Below are 25,358 nucleotides of genomic sequence, written 5' to 3'. Positions count from 1 at the left end.
TATTTTTGGTAAAAAAGTTTTTTAGAAAAAATCTTCGGCCCTTGATGTTCAATCGATAAAAACTTAGATTTTAAGTTTACCTGGGAATCATAGCTTACCATCTAAATTCTCCCAGAAACACTTTCGTTCAGATTTGGACGAAAACAAACTGAATTCAAATTAATTCCCGTCAATGCTCTTCGCGGTCATTTGATAGTCAACCCATAAAGCTCCACGTTCCTTTTTGTTGCACCACAGTCGGTTTTGTCGCGTCACACCCAGCCTACTTGTGTTGCCTTAAGTTTAATGTTGAGCTGTAACTACAATGTAGGCTGAGTTACAGTCAATATAACTTGGTTGCTTGTAATTGAGAAGTCGTGTTAAAGTTTGTTTGTAAAACAGAAGTGAACCTAATAGATAAATATAATCAATGCGTTTTATGTGTATTTTAATACTTTACAGCAGTTTTTTTTTAATCAGGTGATTGGTTCACCTCCCCAGAGTGAAGAAAATTTGGTGAGAATTTCAAAAAACAAAATCAATCTCAAGTTTTATCACAAGGGTGAATGGAATCTGGAGGTTGATGCTAGGGGTGAACAAAACTAAAAAAAGTTAACACTGCTTTACCGCACTTTATTTTTTTTACAACTAGCTAAAATATGAAAGGGTGCTCAGATAATAAAGATAGTATTTACAAAGCTAAAACTTTTGAACTTGCAAAGAAATTAAAGTCATTATGTTATACGCAAACGGAAAGGAACGTGATGTAAATCAATCCGCCAAAGTTATCCATCAACTCGGCCGGGCATATTACGAAATAACTGATGAATTACCTGAGGGCAGAGACAAGAAAATATCTTTCATTCGCAGCGCCGTGTTGTTAAATGCAGCTGTTGTGAGGAAACCTGACAACATTGCTGAGGTAGCGAAAGATCTCGATGAGCTTTGTTCGCGTGTTCTTCAACTTGCTGGCAGCCATGACACCAGTGTGGACAGTTTAAAGCAACTGGTTGAAGCAGCTGTCATTAAACTTGAAGACTTTCGGTGTTGGATAAGAGATATTGCGTTAAAAGCAATTTCACTTGGAGAAACCCATCAACGTAGAGCTAGTCTGGAGAAACCCATCAACGTAGAGCCAGATAGAAAGTTTGCAAAAAATCATCACAGAAAAATACTAGTGGCTCATCGCAGATATAATGGAGTTTTGTGTTCAAGCTACAGGTCCAGCTCCTTGTAAATATGCGTTGGTTGGAATAGGATCACTTGCTAAAAATGAAATCACTCCTTATTCAGATTTCGAGAACATCTATTTGTTGGAAGAAGGCGTTCAAAATCGTTCAGATTATGACGAAATATTTGAATATTTCCGTTGGGTGTCTGTGATGTTTCAAGTTGTGGTTGTAAACTATGGTGAAACCTTAATACCTCACGTTTCTTTGCCTTTCATTAGATCCCGAGGAAAATCATGGTAAGGGCTGGTTCTATGATGAGCACACACCTCGTGGCCTTTCGTTAGATGGAATGGTGACTTTTGCTTGCAAGTTCACACTTGGTAGGTCAGCTACACCGAACAAACCCTGGGATACTGAGTTGATCAAACCTGTTTCTAAAATGCATGAATATCTTGGACGGGATATTGACCTTAAAAACGGTTATCACTTGGGCGATATTTTAACCAAAATATGCTTTGTTTATGGCGATGATGCAATCTACGATCAAATGAAGACATAAACAATTGACAGTTTACAACAACCTCGTTTCGACGAGAATTTTAAAAAACAACTTGAAGAGGATACTAACAAATTTAACATTAATAAATGCTTGGCTTTGATGTATAAAAACTCAGTAAACATCAAAAGCGTCGTATTTCGAAGCGTCACTTTGTTTATAGCAGCACTTGGTAGACGACATAATTGCAAATCGTCGTCTTCTTTCGAAATTCTGCGGGAATTGACTCCAAGCCAAATATCACAGCCTCAATCGGATGGTTTTATGTTCGCACTTGCTTTCGCCTGTGAAGTTAGGTTGCGGATTTACTTTAAATACTCCAGCCAGTGCAATTATCTTGACGCAAGATTCGAACCTTTTCATGCTTTGTCGCTCGAAGTTGTAGCGAATTCCTTGGAACTCTGTGACCCCGTCAACTCTGTCCATTCTGTGAACAGCCTTCCGGCTGAATCGCTCATGCTGTCACTCTAATTTCCCGTCGCGTTGTGTATAATTTGTTCGTCGAATGGCCGATTTCCTAAGTCGTGTTATGTGTCGCGTTTTCTAAAGAATTAGTAATTATTCACATCTGTCCGATGTAGGCTATATAAGAAATGTTGTAAATCGTTAATTTAGCAGTTCCACTGTTCACTCAGCTGGGGTCAGATCGCTACGTACCGTACACGGAGGTAATTTATTGTATGTATCGTAAGTACCTGTGTAAGTACAGTTTGTCGCTTGTTTATTTGCAATAAACTTTCTTTCATTGTGGCTGCGCCCCACAAATTGGCGACGCCCTAGTGGTATTGAACACGCATTAATTCCTTCTGACTAACTAATATTCGAAAATCGTAAGTACCTGTGTAAGTACAGTTTGTCGCTTGTTTATTTGCAATAAACTTTCTTTCATTGTGGCTTCGCCCCACAAATTGGCGACGCCCTAGTGGTATTGAACACGCATTAATTCCTTCTGACTAACTAATATTCTAAAATAATTAATATTAACCTATTGTGTTGATTTAAATCTATTTGTAACCTACGCTTTTGTACCTATTTTTAGTCTTATTTACCGTGTGCTATTCTTAAAATCGTTATGTCGAAGAATAACTTTTCCGTTTTGTTTTCAAAGGTTTCAAGCAAATTTAAAGCTTGCAACGTCAAAACTTCAACGCGTATAGCTGCCATGCTATTTAATATAAGGGAAGGTAATGTTTTTTCCGAAACCAAAGGGAAATAATTCGAACTTTTCCATTTCTAAGCTACGGCGACCTCAAATAGGCTCCTTTTCTAAAGCTATTTTTCCTTTCTCTAAAAAGAAATTTACAGAAAGAAATGGTGTTTCAATGCCATCGGTTCCAGTTGTTTCACCGATTGCAGTGCCAATCTCGTCTAACGATTCTGTTTCTCAACCTGCAGCTTCTCTTTCAGCTGAGCGGCAGTTTGACAACGACCAACCAAATTCAACTTTCGAAGCCGCTTCTTCGTCGTTTAGCAGCACGGCAAATCTATTATTGTTCCGTTTAAATCTTTGCAGCATGTTGCAGCAACGCCCAGCAGCGAACTTTCATTTGCAGATGCGACGCCTCGTCAACAAAGCGAGTTTACTGCATCTATGACGACATGCTTTTTAAAGCCAGACTGTATTCGAAAGGTACTTTTAACCTATCTTTTTCAACTTTCTCTTTACCTAATCTTATCAGACAGGATTTCTCGCCGACCATTTGATGTTGCTGACTTTTGCGATGCTTGGAAACGTCCGCCCGACTTAACTGCCTGCAAGAAAACCGTTCGTATTTGATGCGAAGGAAGCAGCACTTTCCTACGACGTTTACACCTGATGATAACCTAGTAAGCTTTCATTACCTTTACTTTACCTTATCTATCTACGGCCTCTTACTATCCTAACCTTGACTATTCTAACTTCGTTTCCCCTTATTCTCAGCTTCTTGCTAGTTTTTTATGATGGGCCTTGGATGGGCCTTGCACAATCAAATTGAATTATACTAATAGGTTCATTACGTAAAATGGCAGCTATAGTTTATTCGTAATTTTTGTGCGCGCTATGCATAAGCCGCCGCCATTGTAAGTATGTTGTTTCTGGATTATGAGGACGTTTTAATGTTGTCATATCGGTCGAACAATGCAGATTTAAAACCGCGTTTGAGCTAAACTAAATTTACGGCATAGCTGTTCAGTCATTTGCAAAATTACGTCTCTTTTTGTTAAGTTAAAGGTGAAACTTTACGTAAGAGAATATTCTTCTCTCGTAAACTATCTCCTATAAACAGATAAATTTATCTCTCACACTTACAGAAGTTGCGCCTTCTAAAGTGCCATTTCCGTTTGCAGCTAACCTGCAGTCTGGTCCTATATGGTTGACGGTGTTTGATCAGAGATATCACACCTAAACTAACCTGACCATTTTGTTTGTATTCCGGTCATAGTTCCCGATGTTTTCAAGGCCACGTGATGCCGTGAAGCCTTTTTACCTTACTGACGGCTGAGGTACCGTCGCATGTCCATTTGGGTTACAAGCTTGCATAGTGTAACTTTTTAGTTTAACCTTTACGCCAAGGTTAAAATGTCTGTCATTTAGGGATTACTTTTAAAATGGGCATGGCGTTAATTTTTGTTTTCGAGTTTCAGAGTTTAGCACCTTTTACTTCCTTGATTTCGATATTCTAGAACGATAGATTCTAAGCATTTGACTGACGGTTTTTGCCTTTCTACACTAAAATTACGATTTTACGGTTCTATTTCTGCATTGTAGGCTACTTTTTTTGGTGCATTCGCATGTTGTTAATCGCCGGTGTAAGTATTTTTACACAGATCGTTCAGCAACAAAGTACCAGCTCGATAACGGAGGGGTTCTCGAACGCTATAAGGAGCAGTTCAGTTTCAGCTCTTTGACTACCAACGCGCTTTGTACGAAGCGAGCTTTTTCTTCGTTGGACAACAGTCATCTATGTTTCGGAGGTCGCCACCGTTCCTGACTTGTTCTACAAAGAGCCGATCGACAAGGAGGACATGATCATCCCATGAACAATGTTTGACTTCCTGGAGGAAGAAGTCCAACATGGAGTTTCTCCGGACCTATTGTTTCAAAGACAAGGGGAGTGACATGTAGCAAATTCCTTGGAACTCTGTGACCCCGTCAACTCTGTCCATTCTGTGAACAGCCTGCCGGCTGAATCGCTCATGCTGTCACTCTAATTTCCCGTCGCGTTGTGTATAATTTGTTCGTCGAATGGCCGATTTCCTAAGTCGTGATATGTGTCGCGTTTTCTAACGAATTATTCACATCTGTCCGATGTAGGCTATATAAGAAATGTTGTAAATCGTTAATTTAGCAGTTCCACTGTTCACTCAGCTGGGGTCAGATCGCTACGTACCGTACACGGAGGTAATTTATTGTATGTATCGTAAGTACCTGTGTAAGTACAGTTTGTCGCTTGTTTATTTGCAATAAATATTCTTTCATTGTGCTTAAACCCACAAAGTATTTGGAAAATCAAGTTGAATTTTTCTCTTTAGCTTCCAATTTGCAAAAGTTCAGTATGACGAAGCAATCATATGGCGAAGCAAAGTTTGTATGACGAAGCAATCAAGGCCATGAAGATGTACAAGAGCAGAAATATATTTGAGTTAAAAGAAACAAAAGCAAGCATTTCCTATTTCGAAGGTGTTTGTCACCACAGAGTTGATCAGCATGAAACCGCTTTAAGGTGCTTAAAACGTGGATTGGATTATATAGAAGACCACCATCTAATGTGGGCTGTAATATTGAATGGAATGGGATAAGTTGTTACGATGGACTTGGGTTAAAGTCGGATGCAATTAAATGCCACGAAAAAACTTTTGATTCAAGAAGCATATTTACTGGTGAGAATTCAACTATTTACAAACAAAACATTCAATGTAATTTGTTGAAGCGTTATGTTGACGACGGAATGCTTGAGAAGGCCGGCAATATGATTAACCTTCTTCTCAAAGACCATGTTTCGGAAGGTACACAACTTTATATTACTCGATGGTACAAAGAAAGCAATAAATACGGCGAGAAACATCTACTTTGTAGAGGTGGTTGATAATGAGTACTCATTTAATTGCCTTTTGTGCCTCGGCGTATCAATCTCACGACTACAAGATAGATACTGCATTCAAATTGAATTGTTCATTGTCGAATGCTTCTAACATACGAGCACTCCAGTCGGCGTGAAAAGCCTGTTCTGTCCGCTTGCTGCGGCTGGGGCGAGTAACCCCTATCGGCTTCAGTCACAAAAGCACTCGAATTTTGTTGTCTGAGTAAAAGGCAAGACTTTATTCGATACTGATCTTTATAATAATAAATCATAATAATAATAATGATAAAGAATCTTATAACGCAAGCTTATAAAGGGGTTAGAATAGATCTGTATAAAGAAAGGCAAGACGTACAAACTCAATAAAATAGTTATTTGTTATATTATAATACGTAGGCATTCATGTGACAAGAGCGGTTCCAGCTAAGCTTTCTTCTCTCGACTCTCTTATGCACGGAAATAATATTTTTGTCACAATATGGCTAAAACAAAAGCCCTTCGATCGACAAAGCCACGTAAGGGCCAAACGCATATTCGATTCTAAAAATACCGAATTGTGGACAATATTGCGAATTTCAAAACATGCGTTAACATTAAAACGGATGTACGTATGAGACGGCGAAGCCTGACTCAGTGAAAAATGGTGTCTTTGCAAAATCTTGCTAGATCGGCAATTGATGTTTTTTTACAGAAAACTTTCCATGACGAAACATTACAGCGACAAAACAAAAATTATCTGTGATAAATAACAATGTAACGAAGTACTGCTACAAATTCAATGTCGTGAAAAGGCCTTTGATGAAACTTCAGATCACGACACTGCAGTTGCGTTGCAAGAACTTGTTCAAACTTACATCGAGATAAACAACTACACAGAAGCTGAAAAGGCAATTGAACTAGCGGAAAATATTTCAATGAACAAATATTATGTTTTAATAAACAAATATCATCTCTCTGCTGAATGCAAAGTGTCCCGGGCTAAAATTCAATGGAAAAAGGAAAACTTTTTACGAGCAAGCGATTTGTATAAGAAAGCATAATTATGAGCTCTATCCCTCAAGTAAACAATTTCAGCTAAGGAAAATCCATGTCGGAGCTGAAATGTACTTCTTTATTGGAATGTATAATGATGAGAACAATAATTACAAATTAGCGTTAGATCAGTATAAAGAAATAATTTCCACCTTCGATGGACATCAGGAATATTCCTTTATGCGGTTAGTTGCAAATGCGCATTTAAACGCTGGAGTTTGTCTCAACAAACTTGATACGAGGAAGCTTATGAAACACTGGAAACCTCTCTAGATGTGTATTTGGGTTTTTATAAAACTGTAGAGAGAGATGGCATGTTTGGAAAATGTTATAGTGCACTCATTGAATGCAGCTTTAAATTAAACAAACATAAGCAGGTTGTTTATTTTTTCGAAAAAAAGGCTAAAATACATAAAACAGCTTTATAACAGTGGTTACCAATCTGGGGTCCATGGACCCTTAGGGGTCCGTGAGAAAGCATTTGGGGGTCTGAGATTGGGTTGCGGTTGTTGTATATTTTGTCGGGGGACATTTTTCAGGGCCTTATTTTCAAGGGGGATTCAATAATTGTGTCATTATAAATTCATTGACTTGTTTCTGCAAGCATAAACAGATATGGGTCGAAAATGTTCTGCATTCACTTGTGACGTACCCCCTCTCCCCCTCTCCCTCAAATCACATAAAAACAATTTATTTTCCCCCTATTAATAAAAAAACCTACGATCAATTAAAAACAAAATGTTTGATGACCCCGAAACCATAGATAAACGATGAACAAAAAAAAATCATTCTCCACCCGGGAGTAAATATTTCATTAACAAAACAACTTTTTTTTTAAATTTGTTTTTTTTTCAAACCCCATTCAAAAAATGCACCCCCAACCCTTGGGCCAAAACCAGGGCTGCGGAGTCGGTTAAAAATAACCCGAGTCCGAGTCCCGAGTCCGACTCCGGTCAAATGTGCGATTTTGTCGAGTCCCGAGTCCGGCCCGGACTCTACAGTCTGTATTTCACCAATTTACGTAACTAAAATAACGCGGATATTCAGCAATACACTTATAGGGGTGTCGTTAATTCATTCACTCAAAATACATGGTTGGAAAATATTCTACCATATGCTATTTCGACTTTACAATTTCCATTTGGCGGCCATTTTAGTTTTAAAAATTGATACTGTCCCGAGTCCCGAGTCCGACTCCGCAGCCCTGGCCAAAACCACAAAAATCTACAACGTTCTTGAACATTTTTTTACTGTTTTTATTTAACAACAACAACAATTTGACAGTACAGTAGTTGGGTAGCATAGTTATTTCAAAAGTCAAAAGTACGTTAATTGAGTTTCAGGCAAAATTTAGGTAGGGGTCCGCAGAATTATTAATTTCTCTAAAGGGGTCCGTGACAACAAAAAGGTTGGGAACCACTGCTTTAGAAGAACGAACATATTTGCCTTATTACGCCGATTTTTCGTATCAAGAACTTGGCAAGTTTGAAAATGCAGTGAAAGGCTTTGAAGAACAAAAAAAAGATCTGTCCCGAAAATAAATTTTCGACCTATATAAATAACGGCAAAAACAAGATATGTCCCGGAAATAATTTTTTGGCTCATATAATTCGATCCGAGTGCTGATTGACTTATAATACTCGCCCGACTGGCAACTGCCTTAAATGCAACAAACTTGTTGTTGTTCTCAGACCTATACTGACGGTTTTACTTTGTTCATGTGGAATTAATCGACCACTACTGAAGGCCAAATATTTTATTTAAACGGCGAACAACTCATGACATAATGGCGATCAATTTCAGACAACACACAACATTGCTTTTAGGATTTATATTAATTTTGCATCGTGCAATGTTAGTAAATTTTAAACAATTTTCACATTATCTATAGTCCTACGTGTGTACATATGTTTCATTAATATCTATAGTCCTATAACGAAAAAGTTATGCTATACGTAATATTTATTTTTGGTTACAGGTCAATTGCTACAGTCGTTTTTTATAATCATCGACTAAAACACAAAGCTTAGAAGTTTACATGGATATGCTACAACATATATGCGTTAGTGATGAAAGCCCACAGCATAATTCTGTCGTTCTGTGTTAACACGCCAAATTTAGTTTTTTTTTCTGTGTTTAACACGCCAAATTTAGTTTTATTAATCTGCGCAACGCTGGGTATTTTGTCTAGTTTTATAACAAAGCTAAATTAGGGCTTTGGTTTTTCTAATTAAAATTGCCAAAGCTTTGGTATTTCTATTTACCTTGCGAAAAAAACCCGTGTATTAAGTATAACAAATTATCCATCTTATCGGTAAATGTAAAGCATTTTACAACACGAAGTTTGAACGAATCCTTAGTTTTGACAGCTCGCAGAATAGGTTACGACAACAGCTTCTGATTCGAAAACGTTGCTGCGCTATACGCATAAAGAATAGTCAGCTATAATATTCAACCCCGTTAGTTGCCTATTTACTCATCCAAATCTAACCTATTAATAAACTTTTAACAATCGAGCTACGCTGTTATGTATTGAACCGTTAAGATTTTCGTATTGCCAATCTGACGACCAGCCAATGAAGCTGATGAATGCATGGCCTAGCCCTATAACATGGAACCCTGGACCTCTAAGCCAGTTTCAGAAGTCCAATTTCAACATAAGGTTGGCGAACAATGTTTGTGTTTTGTTAAACATGACAAAGGGCGCATAAGTTGATCCACGACTGCATGTTGTGCGGCCGCTTATATTAGGATTGCTATGATCATTAAGATCAATTGCTAGGATCGCTAGGGTGGTTAGGGTCGTCATGCAGGATGGAACGAATCGCTAGGATCATTAAAATCAATCACAACGTTTGTTTAGATCGCTTGTATCGTTAAGGTTATTTGTAATGCTTGCTAAGATCGTAAGGGTTTCTAGGATAGCAAGAATTGCTAGGAATAAGGTTAGGAGTCACTAGGATCTCTAAGATCTCAAAGACCGCTAAAATCGCAAGGATTGCTATAATCATCGACTTTTATCGCAAGGATAAATTGCAAGAATGTGTATAGGATTGCAAAAATCGTTAATATTAATTGCAATAATCACTATAGCGGTCATGTTCAAATGGCGGATCGCGATCCGGTTCCGGATCTTTTCAACCTTTTGTGCGGATCTTCTAATGAAAACATAAACTTTCTACAGTGTCTTATGTGAATACCTATTGTCAGTGTTGATGAATTTTGTAAAATATCAAGCATAGAACGACACTCCCAAATGCTAATCTTTGTGAGCGTTTGAGGATATCAGTCAGCGACAGAAAGCAATTCGATGCTATTGTAAGACCTGAAGTCTAAAACAGGGGTCGGCGACCTACGGCCCGCGGGATGGATGCGCCCCGCCAATGTAATTCATTCGGTCCGCCGCCTCTTTGACAAACTAGATACGAGTCATACTAAAACAACCTTAGTGCGAAAATTGTACGCGCTTTGCGCGAATGATCCTACTGCGTCCAATTTGCTAACGTTTTGATGCTGTCTTTTGAACTATATAAGCGCTTCGCTGCCGTTAACGGAAAACGTATTCAAAAATATTGGACATATATTTTTTAACATTTTTTTTTTTTTCGGCAATGTAATAAAAACTTGCAACAAATTTAAAAGAAATGCCGGTATACGTAAAAAATTGCGCTTGCTTCGCTCGCCACGTGCGCCCTGACTTACAAAGGTTGACAAGCACTAAGCAAGATTAACTATTAAAGTTATCGCCTTTCTTTAAAGTAGTTTTATTCCACTTTTAATTGGGAGTAAGGATAACGACGTTTGGGCTCGAATTTTAAACCAAACAAACGCCCTTTTCGCAATTTGCGCCAACACTTTACTGCCTCCTTAAATGTAATTAAACACGCTTTTAAGTGAAAAAATCCGAGGTCCGCCTGATGAAAAGTTGTTCTAACATTTTAATAACAAAATTCTCAATTATCATTTTGTCCCGCAACTAGAAAAAGGTTGCCGACCCCTGGTATAAACCAACTCATCATTTTTCTCACTGAAACAATCTTGGTGCTGTAGCACACTTTACTTTTGACTCTTACAAAGTCATTAATATGTTGTGGGGTACATTTACATAAATAAAGCACCATAAAAATTAAAGCGTGTCTAATATGTTTACTATTCGTATTTGGTGGATCATCTTGTTGTCAGGTTTGACTGTGGTGGGTCATGGCAGAAATCATTTGAACACCCCTGCACTATAGGATCGCTAAATCAAAAAGATCGCCTAATTTTAAGATTAATGGAAAAGAATCGCGAAGACCACACAAGGATTGATTTATCTTACTTTCAACAGTGTTTTCTTCTCAAACCTAGTTAAGGTTTTCATGAACTAAGACAAGTAAGCCATTGTACTTTAAAAAATGTTATACTAATAAAACTAGTAAATTCATTTTATTTCAAGCTATTTTGCTTAGCAAACAGCAAAAACTAAACAATGAACAAGTACGTTTCTACGTTTAAAAATTGAATCAATTAACTCATTTTTTAATAAAAATGTTTTCACGCAAAACACTTATACGTATCCAAATAGCTTCTTTAATGAATTGAATAAAGAGGTTTTCAAATTATTCTCTCATTTTAATAAGATAACTGTCAAATGATAGAAAAAAACATATTATTTGGCACTTAAGAATCTTTTTGAATACAGTTATAAAAAATGTTGCGACTACAATTTCCCTCTTCAGTTTCAGTTTACTTGCCCTGGTTACCATATTTCGTTTTGGTGTGATAACCCAATATACATCCTTTAAATATTGTGTCTGTGGCATAATATAAAAGGTATTTAATTCTTATCATTTGTTAAAATTTCAAGGCCTTCTGTATTTAGGTTTTTCATCGAGTAACAGCCTTTAGTATAAAATATTCTATACCTAGTGCTGGTTTCCTCAATGAGACAACTTAGTTAGAAAAATACTTGGCAAAAAACTATAATTTTAATGAAAAAAAATGTCACGACATCAAGAAAAACAAAACCATTTAAGCAAAAATATTTTTTATTTTAATTGTTTGAATATCCAAAATTATTTATTATGAATTTCTGTACTACAAATTTTTACAACCTGTAAACATAATTGCTTACTGAATTTAACTAACATACATATATAAAATTTTAATATTTATTTGACAAGTTCATGGTTATGACATAACTATTAAATTAGAATCAATATGATGTTATCCCAAAACTTATTCTCGATCAAAGTGAAGCATCTCAATAAATTAACTGCACTTTTGAAAACCCTGCTAACAAAGCACAATGAGTAGGCTGCATATTCTTAAACTGAATCAAAACTTTTTAAGGTATAAAATTACAATGCTATGAACGTAAAAATATAATCCAATTACCATTGTAGAACTTGCCAATCAATGCTGACTTGAGGGGGCATATTTTAATACAAAATATAGTACACATTAACAACTTGTAAAACTTTCCAATTAACTACAAAGCCTTGTTAAATGATAATCTAAACTTAAAAAGTGCCTTTAAGAAAAAAAATCACATCTAAAGTTTCCCAGAAATTCCTGCTAGCAATATAGCCAAGATTTTGTCAACATCTTACTAGATTTTAAAATTAATTTCATAATAGTAGACCTATTATTAATTTAACTATGAAATCAAAGTTTGTATAAAAGTGTTATTTTTTGTCTTGCTCTATACCTAGTTATATTTAGTTTCTTAATTTTTACCACATATCATAGGAATATTTTAACTAGAAATTTTGTTTATTCTATTGCATATGACTTTGCATTTTATTTTGGCTAACATATTTTTCTTTTACTGGTTCTACTTTTTCATCGAATTTTTGCAGTTATTAAACAGCCGCTATAATAATCTTTTTAAAAACTTAAGCTTATGTGGTGCACCACTTGCCTAGAACAGTAGGTTTTGACTTTATATCAACTAAAAAAAAAGTTAATACTGATGATGGTCTTAGGAGTGAAATATATTTATCACATAACATTTAAACAAAAAGATTTTCGTGTTTACTTAATGTTTTGATACTTTGTTTGATCTGTATATTTGATGTAGAATCGTTTGTTTTACACTGGAATTTTTTTATTTGAAAAAAATTCTGATTAAAACATTTTTTATTTTTAACGTAATTTTACTAAATCTTACTGGCAAAAAAAGTAAAACACAATCTAATGTTATAAACACTTTCACATTCCTTTTTTACTGTTGCCGGTAAACCTTCTTTGTTGTAAGGTAGGAAAATATGGTATGTCATGTTTTAATTAAAGTTAATAAATTAAAAATGATGTAATCCAACAACAAAATTTAAATCAATAATAGGAACAACTCTGGAAAACAAAAACTAAATACAATCAATATTACTGATAACAAAATTACAAGTCATAAAATTTCAAATATTAAGAAACGATTTGTTAGTATTATTTACTTGAGTTTTTTATTGTGCTGAAGTTAAATTTTACAGTTTGTGGTTGAAGTAATACAAAATAACAATGTCTCTTGGCAAAAGTTCAGCTCAATATACCAAAATTAACAATTATGTCAAAAATCATAAGTACATGTACCATATTCATGTAAAAGGTAATTTTGTGTATTTAGTTCCACAACTAAAGTTTTTGTCCTAATAATTGTAATAATAGCAAAAAAATTGTAAAAAATCAAGAACATCTTTATTAAAAGTTCCTATAATAATTTATTTTATCTTTTTAAGTATTTTTCTCATCTTTGTGGTCAACATCAAACCTAAGGAATTGATGCGATCTCATTACTTTTTGAAGGGAATAAATAAAAATATGTATTGCTTTCTATATAACTAGATGCTAGCCATCCCTTCTGCCACTCACACCCTAAAATGGGATATTCTTTTGATAAACATAAATTTATCTGTTTCAACAGTTTGCAATAACACTCTGACCGTGTAAATTTGTAGATTAATTGGATTCCACTTAAAATGAGTTGGCATAAAGAATTGCCTTACCAGGAAATTTGTATTTCTGCAAGTGAACTTACCAACCAATGATGATTGTCCCTTTGCAGGTGTGTATTAAAACAAATTATCATAACCCGATGATTTTTTGCTCCTTTTCATATTACATCAGTACTTTGCGACATGTGTGCCACATACTTGCGTACTAAATCCTTGTAAAACCCTATGAAAAAGTGGCTTTTGAGGAGCTCCCATGCCAGATAAATCAATACAACACAGTCAATACAACACATCAACGTTTTTTCACATTATACACAGACACTGGGCCCTTTATTTTCCAAGAAAGGTAAACTAAGCAAAACATTTTAAACATAAACTGTTAGGGATTCCTTTTTATGAATATAGGTATATATGGTTTACTTTTTTACAATTGTGTGCAGATAAAGAAAGATTTTATAACACCAATTTATGTTATACAAAAATATAATTATTACAGAAATGAATTTGTATTAAATGCATTCTGTGTTCTCTTTGCTACAGGAGGAACAAAGTCTGTTGCAGGAACTGTTTCTGATCAATACGGTACTAATAAAACTATACATACTGTGACATAGGGTTATGCAATCTGACAAAACTTACAGATTAAATAATATTAGGTTTGTTGGGGGTAGTGGGTTGGTAATAAAATAAATTTTAGTGTTTTATTCTTAAAAAATATTAGTACCTTCTTGTTGAATGCGTTTTAATTTACCAATTTTTTATGTATTAACTATTTTGTTTAATATGGTAAAAAAAAATAAAAATTTCATTGTTTTGCAGCAAGGAACTTTCTCAATGTAGTACTACAACAATCTAAATATAAACACATAACAATCTATATGTTTTAAATTTTTATTGATCTGCACAAAAATGTTCATATTCTTTAATGCAAAATTCATTTTTATGCATTTGTCCTAAAAACAATAGAAAAACAACATTTTGATTATAGCAATAATACACTACTGGTTTAACATTTTGTAGTAATTGTTTTTTACTATGTAGTTTTCGCCAATGACTTTTTCCCTATTTTTTGGTCTTTATTATCATAGGTAGTTAATAAGTTGAAAAAAATCTAATATTTGTTGTGATAAATAGGTAAACATTAACTTTAGCAGTATAACCCACCTAACTAGAATCTGCCTACATGAAAAGTTTAAACTAAATGTTTGAACAAAGTTGTTTACTCCACAAACATTGGCAGGACTTATTGGGGACACCAGGCAGATCATTAAGACAAAGAAAAAATCTCCAGCAATGCAAGTTAAACTCAAATTAGACAAGCTTATATTAAACAAAAAGGCTTTTATAAAAGTGAGATGTAATTTAGTCTACATGATGTCTCTTTTATAAATCACAGTCAGAAAAAGAAGTTTTATTTGGTACTTATCAAAATTATGTTGAAGTAGGAATTTTATTGTCAGCAAATAATTTTACTATTACCACTTTTATCTTCCAAGTGCGTTTAAACAGATTGATAAAATGTCTATTTTGAAGTCGAAATTTGGGGAAACTTCTGCAGGAATAAATATTTACCAGTATGTGTTAAAAACAGAGTATATTGAGGTTGGGATTTTAAACTATGGAGGCATTATCACCTATCTTAAAGTGCCTGATCGGAAAGGTATATTTGATGACATAGTAGCAGGGTTCACATCATTTCAAGGTATTTTAATTATATCTATATATGCATTAAATAAAATATCCTCTAATTTATATTAAAAAAAAACACTTTAGAATATCCTGAAAAGAGTCCATTTTTTGGCTGCATTGTTGGCAGAGTGGCAAATCGTATTTCAAATGGCAGATTTAATATTGATGGAAACGAGTATAATATAGTAAAAAACAATGGACCCAACTCATTGCATGGTGGACAAGTTGGTTTTGACAAGGTATTTTAGGGCATCTAATTTGCCGAGAAGTTTTAAGGCTGTATAGTATAAAACATTTACTGTTTAGTTTGTTTTTAGAAAATTTGGAACGTAGAGGTTGGAAGCAATTCTATAATTCTGAGGTAAATAGAAAATATTATTTTTTTATTATTTTACACATTGATAAGATTATTTATATCAATCTTAGACAAATGTATACCAGAAATAATTATTTAAATACAGTTTAATTACCTTTTTTTATTTTAAAGATATGTAAGTGCTGATAAAGAAGAAGGTTTTCCAGGTGAACTGACAACTTCTGTGACATACACGGTTGTTGAAAAGGAACTCATCATTGAGTATCAGGCAACTACAACCAAGTCAACACCTGTCAACCTAACCAATCATACTTATTTCAATCTCAGTGGACATGTATGTGCCAAATCCACAGTATTTTATGATTTAAAAAAATATTGCTAGTATTTCTGCTTTAAGTTCATTTATTGAAACTACTTTTTGTTGGTTCATAAAACAATGTAGGACCATTGGGAAGCGAACTTGTTGAATCACAAAATTTCTATATGTGCGGACGAATACCTTCCAACAGACAACAATTGTTTGACTACAGGTAAGGCAAAATTTTATTTTAGAGTTAAAATAAATCAACAGCACACTTTGCTTTAATGTAAATTATGTAAATTATTTGGTTCATCCCTTTCTATTATAAATCCCCCAAACATTTATGCACTATTTTTTAGCATTTGTTTTTTGCTGGCTGTTTTTGATCACTTTTTAAAAATAAGGCTGTAGTTAAGTAGAAAGTAAAATTCCACAAATTGCAAGGGAATTTAAACTTGTTTATGTTTAATTTTGAAAGCAGTTTTTATTAACTTAAGTTGAAAAACAATTTTAAATATAGGGGATACGAAAAACATTTTAAATATAGGGGATACATATCTTTTAAATGACTGTTCACCAACGGATTTGGCTCTGGTAGAAAAACTCAGGGGACTTTTTCTTAAGTTTAATTTAACTTAAAGGAAGGTATATAAAATAGACAAAAAAGTAAGTTACACAAAACGTTATCGATGTGATAAAATATTGAACCTGGAGTATAACTAATATGGCTACCCCTTTAATTTTAATTTTTTTTTAACATTATTTTAAATTTTTAATTTTTAATTTTTCATGATGAAAACAGTGGACAGTCACAAGTAGAAACTAAGGCCTTTGTTTTAAATTGTGTATTTGTAAGCCATGCAAATTTGGGCATTGTTCTAATTTGCACACTAACACAATAAAACTAAAAAAATAATTTATTCATATTCTTATATATTAGCCACCCTGAAATAAAATACAACAGAAGTCTAGATTTATTAAAAAACTAAAATAACATTTTTGCCAACCAGGTAAATCTCGAAATCGACAATACATTTGTATAATTTTCAGTAGTAAATCTTTAGTTTACTTTACACTACTTAACCCGTTGAGTTGAGCATGGTACAACCCTTATAAACATTTAAAAATGGACAAAATTGTTTGTTTATTTTACATTGGTTTGCTCACATGTATAACTGTTAATATGAATACACCGAAAAGCCATCGCAGACTCGCCGAATCTGTCGATCTATGATGCAAGCAGAGCAAGCCAGAAAAACAACTGGCCTGCAGTGAGGTTCAAACTCACGACCTCCGGTCAAGCCGGGACCGTCGCTCTACCAACTGAGCTATGCAGGCTCAGAGAGGAGTGAGTCGAGAAACAACCATGCGCCAATACTTGCACATTTTGTTAGTACAAGCAACTTCACACTGGGTATCATTTATTAATATGAATGGAAGAGATTAGGTAAAGCTATTGCTTTTAGAAAATAAAAAGATCAACTTGAATGCATTAGAACTTCAACCCATTCTTTTTAAACTTAATAAAAAATGCTGATCGGGACTAGACCAATTCAACAAACACATTTTGATGGTTAATTCTGTTTTATGCTTTGAACAAAGATCGTAAAAAACTGCAACTACATTTTGTTAAAAGTATCGATTTAATGAAAGATACATACACATGCGTGTACAACAACAAAATGTGTAAACTATTTTGGAATAGTTATTGACAATATAAAGAACCACATTTTTCTATGTTTTTAGGGATTATAAAGCCAGTTGAAGGAAGTATCTTTGACCTAAGAGAAGGCCAGTTGATGAACAAGGAAAGATTAGAGGCAGTGCCTGGAGGTGGATATGATCATAATTACTGCCTAACAAAAAATAATAAAATGACTCGAGCTGCAATGTAAGTTTGTATTATCACAATCAATCATTCTCTACGTATCCTGGTTATAGCTTTATTAATAGGTATAATGCATTGTAAATTACAAATGTTTTTTGGAAATACAAATACCTGTACATAGTGGACATGTAAATTTAATTTTCTAATCTCTTTTGCAACAAACGTTCTTTGCAGTATTTTGAATATTTGTGAAAATATGTGGCATTAAACAAATATTTTTTATTTGGCTGAATTATTACAATTCAGACCCTAAATTAAATATGAATTGTTTGTTTAAATTTTTGTAATAATCATGCGTTACAGCTCAATAGAAAGGATTTTACAGATTGTTTTAACTTAAATAACTTTAACTTTATTGTAGGCCTAAAACAAAAGGACATTGCAAATTTGGGGAGTTATACCTTTTTGGGGCTTTACATAATTTGTAAAATTTTAAGGTGTAAGGGGTAAGATGAAATTTCATTTTTTATTATTTATAGTATGACCAGTTATAAATGCTGTTTAAAACATAACAGCTTGCAGTAATTTTTAATACCAATTTAGTGTATTTCAAGTAAAAGTCAATATATAAATGTCTAGTTTTGTGTGTTTTTTTTTAATTTATATTTTTGTCAATCCATACTATTACTACGTTCCTAATATACAATTAGTACTAATACTTAACAACTTTTTTTTTTTTTGATTGTTAAAAAAAGACTCTCCAAGAACCCCTTATTACTAATTTTCAGTTTTCCCCTAATTTGAGAATTGCTACAAAGTGACAACATATATAACTGGTTTTATTTTAAGTGTGGCCCACAAGCTAAGCATTCTGAAGGCAGATTGGTTAAATTACTAATGTTTGTTTTAAAGCATGGACTATCGTGGATGGTCGGATTTCAGAGATTTAAAAGCCTTCTCTGTTGGTAAAATACATTATGTGTAGAAAAAGAAAAGCATTACATCACCAGTTTGCTTAAGAAAAATAGGGAGTCAAATATAGCAGCTAGAAGTCCAATACAGCAACAGAATAGGAAGTCAAATACAACAGCTTGATGACAATGGAAGTTATTTAATATTATATAAGTTAAAGTACAATTAATACTAATTTTCACTGGGTTCTACAGTTATAAAGTGTGAGTTTGATTGTTAATGTAGTTATTTGGATGGTTAAATAAAACATAAAAAAAAGTAAAAACGTTGCTTAAACCTGGGATAACTCAAATGAACAAAACCCTGTTTTTAACACCCTCCTTACAATACTAACCCTTGGCAATCCTAACTTATTTTCATTAGAGTGGAGCATTGGCCTAGTGGACGAATGATGTCAGTTCATACTACAGCGCCAGGTGTTCAACTTTACACAGGGAACTTTCTGAAGGGACCTGTAGGCAAAAATAATGTAGCATATGAAAGGCACTCAGCATTTTGCCTGGAAACTCAAAACTGGCCCAATGCTGTAAACAATGTGAGTAGTGCTTATAGTAAGGATATTTTTTGAATCTTCGTTAGGTTTCTAAAATGGAATTTTTAAATGCAAGACTAACGCACTAATTATTATTTAGGCAATAATTCTATAATGTGCAGATAAATACTATTTTTTCATCTGTAGACTGAAACATTTCCAACCTGCATTCTCAACCCATCAGAAGTCTATCAGCACAAGACTATTTTTAAATTTGAAACAATGTAATTTTTTTTCATTTTACTGATATTTTACAGAGTAGTTTGATATAATCCAAATTTAAAAATTTGAATTTGCTTTTTCAAGGGTAAAAGGAAAAAATATTTTTAGTTTGGTTTAAAATTTAACTTATTGTAAGTTTGTTGTTGCAATTTAATAAACACATGGTTCGATATAATCAAATATACCTGGGTGCTGAGTTTGTGTAACAAAGGTAATATTTCTTGTTTTCAACCAAAACTAATTCTGTTTAAAATACATTTTTCAATAAAGATTATTTTTTTTAAATACATTATTAGGCGTTGAATGGATGTAAATTACTATATTTGTGGTTAGTTTAATGAAATTTTAAATAAATATTTACTAAAATTGAAATTAATTCCAAATGTTTAAAAGTCAAACCAAAGTAAATTTGTATTGTTAGGTATTTTTGCAGGGCTAAAGCTGATTAGTTTAGGAGCTAATGCGGGTTTCTGCTAAGATTGAAACTGCCATCATTTGTTGAGTTGAATTGAAGGTTGCGTGTGTAGGGAGGTATGGGTCCGATTAATGAGTCTTCATTTATATAATTGCCAAGATGAATCGACCACACTCCTACAAGATTTGAGATGGCCTGTCTTCGTGAGGCCATTCAGGTCCAATTCTTTCCTTTAGTTCAGATACATGAACAGTCAATTTTTGCTGTCTTCAGTCAAAGCTGTAAAAGCCTCTCTCTGGTTCAGTCACAAAAGCACTCAAGTTTGCTGTCTGAGTAGAAGCTATATAAGCCTCTCTCTCTCTCCGATTCATATTGATTGAACACGCTATTTATAGACGAGAATCAGTTAAGAAAATTTCTGCGATAAAGAAAGATTTACGTCATTAATTCTTATAATACTTAACAAAATATCACGTGATAACAAGGCGTGGTCTAAACCTTTTTCTCTCGACTCTTATAGACGGAAATAATATTTTTGTCCAAATATGGCTTGAACAAAAGCGCTTCGCTCTACATTGCGACGTAACTGGCGTTCGATTCTAAAATAATGGATTGTTGACAATAAGGCGAATTTCAAAACAAAGCGCTCACATTAAACGGATATACGTAACATCACATTCAGCTCTGACGCATAAAAATTGGTGTAACAAGGCATTCGTTGCAAGAAATCTACGTAACGGAATTTTACCGAAAACTTTCCGCTTATCGTTTGCACATTGGCTGCAAGGAGTGACGTAAACATTACATATGGTTACAAAGAATTTAGGCCATAGATTTTTACTGAAAATTTTCCGTTACGACACATCGATTAAAAACAAAAATTCTCTGTGTAAACACAATATGACAAAATGGCTTCTACAAATATTCCCCCGCTAGATTTTGGAACAGCTTGCATATTAAAAGCTGGTTATTTGTTTGTGAAATGTGTGTGGACACGTGGACGCGAAAATTGTTCGATCACATAACGCATTTGCGCAATTGTTTTAGTCAGATTCCTGATTCCTTGAGAAAGTTTTCTCTTTGGTGCCTGAATTAGCAACCGAGGACTTTGATGTCAGCGTTCGCTGAGTTGCTCGAAATTGTTGTGTGCTTGACACACCATTGCATTGCTGTGGATTGAGCTTTTCAGGCGATCTGTGCGGCAGCAGGGGAAACTCCCTGTTTGGTGCGTTGTAATTTTGACGTCACCGGAAAGCCATTCATTGTGCGCTGCGCTGTGCTGTGACCTTTCGCTGTCCAACGTGCTTTTGTATTCTGAAAAATGCGAAATATTTTTCGGCAGATGTGTGTTCGTATGTCTTGAACATTTTTATTGCAACACTTCAAACTTGGGTTATTAACATTTTGGTTATAGACACACATATTTTTTTATACTTATATATATATAGGCGCGACAGGTTACACTTAAAGTTTGAGACAATTAATTATTGCAATATATTCATTTAAATTTATATTCTTTGCGATTCATACAATGACATATACTTTATAGCGATTACATGGTTATTTAATTTACATTATACGCGATACATAGAGTAACTTATACATAATGGTAACATTTTTACATTTCTTCGCTTCAAAAGCGATACATACAATGATTATAGTTATAACAATTTTGCAACAAGTGAACATTTGTGGGGCAGTTCGCGAGCAACGTGCATTTTCATTGAAATTGGTTATCGTCATTCGACTGGCTAGTCGAAGTTTATCATAACTTCATTTTGGCGTGGCAACTCTAGGGTTTGTGAAGTAGGACAGGCGTTGTTGGAAATTCTATCCAGCTATTTTGTAATTGCGACCGCATATAGGTCTTGGTCGGATAAGGGGATTTTCTTATCGTGGAAATGGTAGAATTAACCACCATGATATATTTAGGGTCAACGTAGCAACAACACGTTAGCGATGAAAACTCGTGACCTAGCAAGCTATAGGATATTTGACGTTACCGAATATCATTGGTAACTTGCGGAATACATTTATAGCACTCGCTGAGAACTAATGCGTATGCTATGTATTCTTTTGAAAAGATAAGTGAAATTTATCTGGAAACGTAGAATTTTTGCTTTACATTTCGCTTGGAGGGATTAAGTACCGGCGTTGAAAAGCGCTAACTTACGGAAACACCGCTAATGAGTTTTGTCGGTTGCTAGCTTACCAACATATTCAAAAGCGATCGAGTGGCAACTAAGCCTTGTAAGCCAGGCACGCCTTGGGCGTAAGTTTACAGATGAACAAGCTACTTTTTAGGTAGGGTCAAATGTCTTAACGCGTACTGGCAATCCGTGTTAAAATAGTAAGCTTTTGCGAGTGAGTTTCACAAAATGGTTCATGAGATATAATATATTAGACGTATAGAAGTGTACACTTAAAATTAGTCATTTTGACTGGCTTGCGTTTTATAAGTAGCTGCGGATCCGTTTATAGAAACGCTGTTTGTTTTAGGAAGGGAAAATGCGGTTGGAAACGAGTTCAGTTTCCACGTAGAGTGCCGTTAAGGAAGTTGTTTGATTTACGCCTATTTAATTGGGGTTGCATTTGAAAAGCACGAAGGCAAGCGATGCATTGAAAATATTTACATAAAACATTTAACACATTACGAAAGCGAGCAGGATTTTATCCCTAAAGTCGTGTTTATAGACTTACACGAGTTGAAGCATATTTTTCGCTTGTGAATGACATCACTATGCTTTTACGAAGTATTTCCGCTACGCGTGCTTTGACGCGGGCAAAATTTGGACACATTTGAATGGCTCAAAAAAATGTCGCATAAACAATTTACAGACCTTTCGGTCGGTATTTTAATAATTATATACATATATATTAAAAGTATAATAGATTTTCACCTGATAAACTAGGCAGAATCAGTTATTGTGAAATCCATAATTCCGTTTCGTTTTCCATGATTCCAAACAGTGGTGATGTCTTTATCGGCAACGCTTGTTTGTATTTCGTGTTTCGAATTCCAAGCAAATGCTTTGCTGACGCTATGGAGCGTCTCTTCACGTATCTTTCGATGAGATTAATTTCTTCTAAAGCTGGCTTCTTGCAAGTTCCAAACATGACAGTTTTTAGGCGGCCGTTTGTAGGTGGTCCATACAGATTAAGGCACATATTTTTTCTTTGAGCTTCGTTTCTTCAGTCTTCTTGGGAAAGTAGTTTGCAGGTGGTTCGTTCCTCACTCGGGGCACCAATTTGTAGGGAGGTATGGGTCCGATTAATGAGTCTTCATTTATATAATTGCCAAGATGAATCGACCACACTCCTACAAGATTTGAGATGGCCTGTCTTCGTGAGGCCATTCAGGTCCAATTCTTTCCTTTAGTTCAGATACATGAACAGTCAATTTTTGCTGTCTTCAGTCAAAGCTGTAAAAGCCTCTCTCTGGTTCAGTCACAAAAGCACTCAAGTTTGCTGTCTGAGTAGAAGCTATATAAGCCTCTCTCTCTCTCCGATTCATATTGATTGAACACGCTATTTATAGACGAGAATCAGTTAAGAAAATTTCTGCGATAAAGAAAGATTTACGTCATTAATTCTTATAATACTTAACAAAATATCACGTGATAACAAGGCGTGGTCTAAACCTTTTTCTCTCGACTCTTATAGACGGAAATAATATTTTTGTCCAAATATGGCTTGAACAAAAGCGCTTCGCTCTACATTGCGACGTAACTGGCGTTCGATTCTAAAATAATGGATTGTTGACAATAAGGCGAATTTCAAAACAAAGCGCTCACATTAAACGGATATACGTAACATCACATTCAGCTCTGACGCATAAAAATTGGTGTAACAAGGCATTCGTTGCAAGAAATCTACGTAACGGAATTTTACCGAAAACTTTCCGCTTATCGTTTGCACATTGGCTGCAAGGAGTGACGTAAACATTACATATGGTTACAAAGAATTTAGGCCATAGATTTTTACTGAAAATTTTCCGTTACGACACATCGATTAAAAACAAAAATTCTCTGTGTAAACACAATATGACAAAATGGCTTCTACACGTGTTTTAACAGCTTCGCCACAGGAAGGTATTTAATTATCTGAGTTTATTGAATAACATCAGAACGGCAATCAACTTACAGGAATAGCTTAAGGTCCATGCACAGTACTAACGGTCCAGCATAATAACGTCTGTCCATTACATTATTTTAGTTGGGTTGGTTGTACAGTTCAGCTCCAGTTACGTTCAATTAATTAAGTTAAGATCAGTCCCGTTAAGCCTCGTTTGGCTTTTGTGCACATCGCCTGGCCATCGTTTAGCAGAGGCGTGTTAACGGAATGCAGATAACATCTTCGTGTTACTTTACGAGCAATGTTTATGGTCACAGGCCTACGTTTGGGCCCACGTCATTAAATGACAACAAACAATAAGACGACCCCTACATTTTCATGCATAAATGACCTATAGGCAGGGTTACCATTCCGTGCTTATTTTTAAGATTTGTACTTATTTTTGAGTTGCGTATTTATTTTGTCTTATTTTATTTCTTAAAATGATTTTCCATAATTAAAACGGTTTAACCGGGAGTGAAAACCTAATTCAACATTCATTTATTTATTATTTTTTTTTATATAAAGCAGTCCCAGTCCAACTCATCCAAAAGAGTCAAGTGTTTTGCGAAAAATAACAAGTTTAATTACAGTCCAATTCATTGGTTGCGCAAGTTCAAGTCATATAAGAGACTGTCGACTCCAAATTAAGTCATTGAAATAAAAACAAATTGCTCTTGTACGCTGTTTGGTACCGGGATGTTTAGACCCCGTTTGGTAATTAAATGGTGATTTAAATTAAATTCATTGAATAATTAATTGTAAATCTATAGTTCAATTTTTTACGAATTCGGTAATTCTAATAGTTATCATATTTAAAAAAAACTAATATTACCGGTATTTAGAAATCTAATCTAACTTGAAAAACTGAAATGTTCTAATTTTAATTCTAATCTAAATTTAGAAACTAAAATAAAATCTAGTTGTCCCTTAAATGACTGAAATGTTCATCTTCTGCTTCTAACATACGAGCACATAACGAAATCTGCTGCAGTCACAAAAGCACTCGAGTTTGATGTCTGGGTAAAAGCTGTAAAAGCCATTTTATATTGATTGAACACGCTATTTATAGACGAGAATCAGTTAACAAAATTTCTGCGAACAAAGAAGGATTTACGTCATTAATTCTTACAATATCTAATAAAAGGTCACGTGATAAGGGCGGATCCCTCAAAACCCTTTGCACTTATTTCTGACACGAAACATACAATTTTTTCGTCAAAACGCGATTGCGAAACAGC

General features: G+C 34.4%; 1 protein-coding gene across 1 annotated transcript; it reads left to right on the top strand.

Moving 5' to 3' along the window:
* Positions 1–15,247: 15,247 nt before the first annotated feature.
* On the top strand, positions 15,248–19,595 carry LOC146140673 (galactose mutarotase-like). Its single transcript, XM_083392674.1, has 8 exons — positions 15,248–15,431; positions 15,503–15,657; positions 15,736–15,779; positions 15,906–16,068; positions 16,177–16,264; positions 17,782–17,926; positions 19,199–19,370; positions 19,515–19,595. Exons 1-8 carry the CDS (start codon positions 15,248–15,250, stop codon positions 19,593–19,595), a joined length of 1,032 nt encoding a protein of 343 aa, XP_083248800.1.
* The last annotated feature ends 5,763 nt before the right edge of the window (positions 19,596–25,358 follow it).

Source organism: Ascidiella aspersa, chromosome 6 (assembly GCF_963924565.1).
Source record: "Ascidiella aspersa chromosome 6, kaAscAspe10.2, whole genome shotgun sequence".
Taxonomy (NCBI): Eukaryota; Metazoa; Chordata; class Ascidiacea; order Phlebobranchia; family Ascidiidae; genus Ascidiella; species Ascidiella aspersa.
Note: the sequence above shows the minus strand (reverse complement) of the source record. Positions and strands in the feature narration are given on the sequence as shown.